General features: G+C 35.8%; 3 protein-coding genes across 6 annotated transcripts in view; 2 read left to right on the top strand and 1 right to left on the bottom strand.

The window, feature by feature from the left end:
• The window catches only part of riox1 (ribosomal oxygenase 1), a 6812-nt gene extending 6273 nt beyond the window's left edge, over nt 1-539 (top strand). For all 3 annotated transcript variants that reach the window (XM_024290549.2, XM_024290550.2, XM_024290551.1), the window contains 3 exons: nt 45-144; nt 217-303; nt 414-539. In XM_024290549.2, the coding sequence (XP_024146317.1) occupies nt 45-144; nt 217-303; nt 414-479 (253 nt within the window). In that variant the 3' untranslated portion in view covers nt 480-539. The remainder of the gene's footprint in view (nt 1-44; nt 145-216; nt 304-413) is intronic.
• A 47-nt stretch (nt 540-586) lies between these two features.
• LOC118598150 (NADH dehydrogenase [ubiquinone] 1 beta subcomplex subunit 1-like) lies at nt 587-2383 on the bottom strand. 2 transcript variants are annotated; one of them, XM_036210512.1, is made up of 3 exons: nt 2227-2383; nt 827-966; nt 587-756 (listed from the first exon to the last, which is right to left on the bottom strand). In XM_036210512.1, the coding sequence occupies exons 2-3, from the start codon at nt 958-960 to the stop codon at nt 720-722; spliced, it is 171 nt and encodes a 56-aa protein (XP_036066405.1). In that variant the 5' UTR covers nt 961-966; nt 2227-2383; the 3' UTR covers nt 587-719. The 2 variants fall into 2 exon arrangements, with proteins under 2 accessions (XP_036066405.1, XP_036066406.1); XM_036210513.1 differs by lacking the exon at nt 2227-2383 and adding an exon at nt 1614-1733.
• Nucleotides 2384-2485: 102 nt separating this feature from the next.
• Nucleotides 2486-7243, top strand: part of cpsf2 (cleavage and polyadenylation specific factor 2) — a 9474-nt gene continuing 4716 nt past the window's right edge. Inside the window, exons 1-9 of the mRNA XM_024290548.2 lie at nt 2486-2649; nt 2984-3150; nt 3281-3440; nt 3520-3625; nt 5399-5528; nt 5599-5714; nt 5802-5989; nt 6191-6481; nt 6553-6653. Coding sequence (XP_024146316.1) covers nt 3002-3150; nt 3281-3440; nt 3520-3625; nt 5399-5528; nt 5599-5714; nt 5802-5989; nt 6191-6481; nt 6553-6653 — 1241 coding nt within the window. The 5' untranslated portion in view covers nt 2486-2649; nt 2984-3001. The remainder of the gene's footprint in view (nt 2650-2983; nt 3151-3280; nt 3441-3519; nt 3626-5398; nt 5529-5598; nt 5715-5801; nt 5990-6190; nt 6482-6552; nt 6654-7243) is intronic.

Raw genomic sequence — 7243 nt, forward strand, 5'->3', positions numbered from 1 at the left:
GTTACTTCTGTAACTCCAAATCTAAACTGCTTTACTCTTACCAGACTATGCAGCGATGGAGACGCAGTCCACCTTTATTACACCACAGACAACTCCAGAGTTTACCACAAAGAGGAGCCCAAGAGTTGTGAGGTACAAGCAGAGGTACGTTCGGATAATCCTTTCAGCGCTTATGCTAATGTTCTGCTATTGATGATGTGTGCTCATTGTTTTTAGCACACAGACGCTGTGGAGTTTCTTATTCATTCGTATCCCAGCTTTGTGACTGTAGGAAGTTTGCCCTGTGATTCCACTCAGGATCGAGTGAGTTCAGTTCAAACTAAATCTGTTCATAAACACTGAAAAAATGCTCTCTGAATTATAAAAACATTTGAACTTTCAGATTTAACGCTGATCCTTTTTTTTTTTGACAGATCGCTTTGGCTGAACTGCTTTTTGAAAAGGGGATTATCCACACTGCAGAACCTCTTCAGTCCTGAATTTATTTTTGTTCCACCAAAATAAATCACTTCTATGAAATAAAAATGTCTCCCCTTAAACCGATTTATCCATGTTTGCAAAATAAAACAATTGTTCTCCACCAAAATTCTTCGAGACCATCATTTATTATTGTTTGATACAACTCAAAGGAAGTGACAAGAGAGTCACATGACTCTTCTTATGTACATGGATCTCAGGACCAACAGAAATCATTTACAGCTGAGAGGATGTTTACTCCTCTACCTCCAGGTCACCTCCTCGTCAGGCTTCAGCTCCCTGCAGAGAAAGGAGATTGTTTATCATCATGCTTGATTTAATAAACAGGGGATTTGAGTTCTTTTCTCACCTTCCGAACAACGCACTCTTGTTTCTAAAAGCCGTCAGCTTCTGGTCTTGCAGCTTATCGAGGTACCATCCAATCACAAAGCCCGCAGGGACAAATAAATGTACCCAGTATCGACGGGCTGCAGGATTCACCATAGCTTCCTAGAAGAAAGTTATGCAGATTATTCACATTTAATGATGAGATTTGACGTAAATTAAACTGCAATAATACTTGATTTGAAATTATTAACATGTAATTTGGGGCAAAATTTATAACGGACGTGTGAAGATCATGGATTTCCAATAAACAATTTGAATTTTGATAGAACTTTAAGTAAAGACCCTTAAAAGTATTTTATTTAAAGTGCTACAAAAACTGTTGGGTAATTATATTTAAGAGCCCTTTATGAGTTTAGCATACATCTCATTTTCAGATGCATAATTACCAAAAGTCAACTTAGTAATCCAGGTATCATGATGATACTTTAGTAGAAAAACAACTAAATCAACCAAGAACTTTACAGCCAAATGTGAGACTCGGAACTTAGTGTTGTGTCCTGTCAAGATTTAGTTTATTTGTCAAACCTATTTCCAACTTCTGCCACATTTAATAATTTAAGGTTCCCTATGAATAAATAAATAAACTTGAATGATCTAACTATCTATCCGCTAGGAAGCTGCAGCTTATCTGAAGAGGTGTTGCTCCAGATTTAAACCACAACCTAGAGAAATTATGCTGCCAGTAAACAAATAATAAAAAAAATAGTGTGGAACAAATAAGGAAAATAAAACTGTTTGGAGCTTCTTACTTTTGAGATCTGCAGGAGAAAATCAGCTGATGGAACCAAATCAACAAGATTAAGCTGCTTATTAAAGCAATTATGTTGCACTTTGATGGAACCAGCTTCCTGATGAGTCCAGATTTCCCTCAATACATTCAAACTTAAATATTTGTTTTTTAATGTTACTGTGTTTAAAACGGACCCTTCATACTTTCATTAAATGCACTTTAAACTGCATTTAGTTCTTATTCGTCTTTATTTAAGCTACACAAACAGAGAATCTCAGTAAGTCTTTGAATTGCTTCCGTTTTAAATAAAGGTTATACAAAAATTTTTCTTCCTCGCTTTGTGCGCACATTTGAATCTTGCAACAAACGGCAACAAACTAAATTAAGTCTTAGTTGAATAATAAATAGGATAAAATGTTAATTGATGCTAAAACTCGCAGTTTAAATGTCATTATTTAGCAAAAAATGTCACAACTTCACTAGTTAGCCAAATTCACAAGCAACAAACGTCATATTTTGGTTAAGGAAGGTCTCTAATTAATCATCCGTATTTCCCTTTAAACAAAATGTCACAGTGCATTAAATAAAGCCATAAAAAGTACTATATAATGAAATATTTCGAAGAATATTACCTTATTTTTGTACAAACCCGCGGCCTTTAGCTACCGAGTCACCAAGCGAAGGACATCGGACTCTACCAATTCAGTGTCAACGACGTGGATAAATTCATTAGAGCTAACTAGCAGAGCTAGTATTTGGCAAAACTTTATATTTATGTACAATATACAATATAATGTTTAAACTGATGAATCATTATAACACATCTTTTAAAAACGATGCATTTTAGAGTTAGCTTTAATTTAGTTTATCTTGAAGCACCACCCCTATTATTGGTACATTCGTTTGACCTGTCACACGTGACGCTGGAGCCAAAATGTCTGCCCATTCAATGTGTTTGTAGCTGCTAGCGAAAATGTTTTAACGTGGGAATTGTAGTCAGATCGTTTACTTTCTTTTCTCAGCGAAGGATAACTAAATCAGATTTTTATTAAATGGTATGATACACAATAAAACTTCAGCGAACAATGCAGTAGTGTTAGCATGCTAGTTTACCGGGTAACTAGCTAGCGTTAGCTTTAGCTAACAACCACATTGTTTTGTTTTATACATGTTTTTACAAGTTATATATCGGTTTTATAAATTTGTGTGAATCAAAATATGCAATATGTTTTTAGTTGCACATCGAAACTGCATTCAATATCTATTATTTACTTATTTTTTTGTTGTTGATGCTACAGATGCTTGTAACTTATTCGTTTTCTGTTGATACTTTTTTTTTAATTAAAGGGGAACATAAACACTTTTTTGCTAATCTTTTTACTTTTCCAGAATGTCTAGAGAAGAAAAATGACCTCGATTATAAAGCTGACGGCCGTGTCAGGGGTTCAGGAGGAGTCCGCCCTCTGCTACCTCCTTCAGGTGGATGAATTTCGCTTCCTCCTGGACTGTGGATGGGATGAAAATTTTTCCATGGACATCATAGATGCCATGAAGCGGTGAGAACACTCTGTATTTTTTATTGTAAGAATTTCTAGCTTGGGTAATAATGTGATCTATCATTTATGTGAGGGTTTATTTTGATATTTCTGTTATAAACCAAGTGTTGTGTAACCTTTTTTTGTGCAGATATGTTCATCAGGTCGATGCCGTTCTCCTCTCGCATCCTGACCCCATTCACCTTGGAGCCCTCCCTTACGCCGTGGGCAAATTGGGCCTAAACTGCACCATCTATGCCACCATTCCTGTCTACAAGATGGGTCAGATGTTCATGTATGATCTGTATCAGGTAAAGCTGGATAGTGACTTTAGTATTGGCTAAAGAAGACACTTTTTTTGAAAATATTTTCTTTTTTTTAACCACTTAGTCCCGAAACAACAGCGAAGACTTCACACTTTTTACCCTGGATGATGTGGACAGCGCTTTTGATAAAATCCAGCAGTTAAAATACTCTCAGATTGTTAATTTAAAAGGTGAGTTTCTATCACTTTTATTGCTCTAACTTTCTTAACTTTTGTGTGAATACTTAGTGAGCATTGCTCCTTTCTGTTCGTTTTTTGGCAAGGAAAAACGTAATCACACTTTCAACGATTTCAGCAATCTTGGCTTCAAAATGTTCAGCTTGTTCAGAACATTACTGCTTATATTTTTGGTATTCATAAACTTAATAGTTTGTGAAATATTGAGCAAAAATGTAAACATTACAGTGTTATTATTAATATATTCATGGGCTATGTTTTCATCTTTTATAGTAATTTCCAAAAAATTTGGAGTTTAGCTAATATTTTAGCAACATGCTAACAATTTTGGCTAATTTGTATAAAAACGTAGTTTTTTATAGGCTAATTTAGAGTTTAGCTTCTATTTCAGCTACAGGCTAACATTTTTGACTAATTTAGTTCACCGAGGAAGGCTATTTTGGAGTTTAGCTAGTATTTAAGCGATATGCTAGTTTTTTCACTAATTTGGCTGAAGTTTTTTATGCTAATTTAGAGCTTAGCTAATATTTTCGTAACATGCTAACAATTTTGGCTAATTTGTTATCTACTGAGGTTTTATAGGCTAATTTAGAGTTTAGCTGATATTTTAGCAACATGCTAACGTTTTTGACTAATTTAGTTTACAGGGGAATTTTTAGGCTATTTTGGAATTTAGCTAGTATTTAAGCAATATGCTAGCTTTTTGGCTAATTTGGCATCTACTCAGGTTTTTATTGACTAATTTAGAGTTTACCTGATATTGTAGCAACATGCTAATGTTTTTGACTAATTTACTTTATGGGGGAATTTTAGGCTATTTTGGAGTTTAGCTAGTATTTAAGCAATATCCTAGCTTTTTGGCTAATTTGGTATCTACTAAAGTTTTTTAATGCTAATTTAGAGTTTAGATAATATTTTAGCAGCCTGCTAACATTTTTGGCTAATTTGTTATCTACTGGGGTTTTTTAAGGCTAATTTAGAGTTTAGCTTTTATTTTAGCAACATGCTAACGTTTTTGGCTAGTTTAGTTTACTGAGGAATTTTAGGCTATTTTGGAGTTTAGCTAGTATTTAAGCAACAAGGTAGCTTTTTTTTTGCTAATTTGACATTTACTGAGGTTTTTTAAGCTAATTTGGATTTTAGCTGAAATTTAAGCAATATACTAATGTTTTTGGCTTGTTTGTTATCTACTTAAGTTTTATAGGTTAATTTAGAGTTTAGCTTCCATTAGCAACAGGCTTTGTTTACTAATTTAGGTTGCTGAGGAATGTTGAGCTTTTTTGAAATTTAGCTAGTATTTAGGCAATGAGCTAGCTTTTTTTGGCTAATTTGACATCGCTAAGGGTTCTTGGAGTAATTTGGACTTTAGCTCATATTTAAGTAACATGCAAAGTTTTTTTGCTACTTAGAATTTAGCTTCAAATTTGCCTAAATTTAAGTAACAGGGAAACATTTTCGACTAATTTAGTTTACTGAGGAGTTTTAGGCTATTTTGGAATTTAGCTAGTATTTAAGCAACTAGCTAACTTTTTTGGCTAATTTGGGATCTACTAAGGGAAATTTAGTTCATCTTCTTCAGCACTCTTCAGTATTTCTTTGACAAAATGTCCAGTCTTTTAGCAAATTTAACATTTTCCAAATAGCTTTTGCATTTTCAGCAATTAAAGTGTCGCTGTTTTCAGCAGAAAGCATTCACACCAGCACTGTCGCAGGTAATGCAACTTTTCTGGTTGTATTTTAAATTAATCGTTTTTCTTGATTTCCCAGGAAAAGGCCACGGTCTTTCCATCACTCCTCTCCCAGCTGGACACATGATTGGAGGAACCATTTGGAAAATTGTCAAGGATGGAGAGGAGGAGATCGTCTATGCGGTGGACTTCAACCACAAGAGAGAAATGTAAGCAACTTTAAAGCAAAATGGGATCGTAGGAGGAGTTTGGATTCTTAGCGTGTTCTGTGTTTCATAGCCACCTCAACGGCTGCACGTTAGAGAGCATCAACCGACCGTCGTTACTCATCACAGACTCCTTCAACGCTGCATATGTGCAACCGCGCCGCAAACAAAGAGATGAGCAGCTGCTCAGTAAGTTCTGACGCAGATTCTCATTTTTAATGTAGTTTGACAACATGTCATATTATAATTTGTATTGTTTTCCTTTTACTTTCACAGCAAATGTGATGGAGACTCTGCGTGGAGACGGTAACGTTCTTATTGCTGTTGATACGGCGGGTCGCGTTCTGGAACTGGCTCAGCTTCTGGACCAAATCTGGAGAACGAAGGATGCTGGGCTGGGAACTTATCCACTCGCTCTGCTCAACAACGTCAGCTATAATGTGGTGGAGTTCTCCAAATCTCAGGTATGAATGTTTGATCTTCAGAGCAGAAAATGTTTTAATAAAAGAACAAACTCCACTTAAACTTTTAAGTTTTACCTCATAATCAAAAAAACTCAAGTATTTTAACACTTTTTCTACAGATTTCTCATTTAAAACCCTTATTTTTAAGATAAAAATGTTCTTTTTACGTGACATTGCTGATAATCTGCTCACTTTCTGCAGGTGGAGTGGATGAGTGACAAACTCATGAGGTGCTTTGAGGACAAGAGAAACAACCCATTCCAGTTCCGACACTTGAACTTGTGCCACAGCCTGGCAGACCTCGCTCGAGTGCCCAGCCCCAAAGTTGTGCTTTGCAGCCAGCCAGACCTGGAGTCTGGTTTTTCCAGAGAACTCTTCATCCAATGGTGTCAAAACAGCAAGAATTCCATCATCCTAACCTATCGAACTACACCGGGAACACTGGGGCGCTACCTCATCGACCACCCCGGAGAAAAGATGCTCGATCTAGAAGTATGAGCTGAACTCTCAGAGCTACAATGTTATTTTTTTCTCCCCTTATGTTTGTTCTTTTGGTTTAAAAGGTCAGGAAAAGGGTGAAGCTTGAAGGAAAAGAGTTGGAGGAATACCTGGAAAAGGATAAGATCAAGAAAGAAGCAGCGAAGAAACTTGAACAAGCTAAAGAGTGAGTGTCTGCAGAAATGAAGAAAGGAAAGCCGAATGAAAACCTAAAACAATCAAACAAAAAAAAGTTAATCTAACAGTACAAGCTGGTCTGATATAGGGATGTGCCAAAATATCGATATCGCAATATATCGCGATATTTAATCCTGCGATTGATTTTCGTTTGGTTCTCACTAAGTATCGACCTTTTATTTTTGCTTGAAGAGGCTATAAAACATTATATTCATCATTCTTTGGTGAGACGTTCCTTTGGAGGTAGATAGGGGACACGCACGCTGCAAGACTGGCTAAGATGATTTTTTTTAATAATTATTGTAGTATCGGATATCATCGATACCGTGAGCCATGTTTCCTCATGAGGTAGCCAGTGATTCCCAGCCTTAGTCGGACATTGAATTCATGTTTTATTTGGTCAATCGTTGACTAACATTCTGTTGCAGTTTTTTCTCTGGATTAGTGGTGCCACAAATGATGATTTTAATAGTCGACTAATCACAGATTATTCTTTCAGATTAGTCCAATAATAGTGCCATAGGGAAGCTGGTTGTAAAGCACACATCTTAACCATCTTTTACTTTAAACTAACTAAAC

The sequence above is a fragment of the Oryzias melastigma genome, linkage group LG24 (genome assembly GCF_002922805.2).
Source record: "Oryzias melastigma strain HK-1 linkage group LG24, ASM292280v2, whole genome shotgun sequence".
Lineage (NCBI taxonomy): Eukaryota > Metazoa > Chordata > Actinopteri > Beloniformes > Adrianichthyidae > Oryzias > Oryzias melastigma.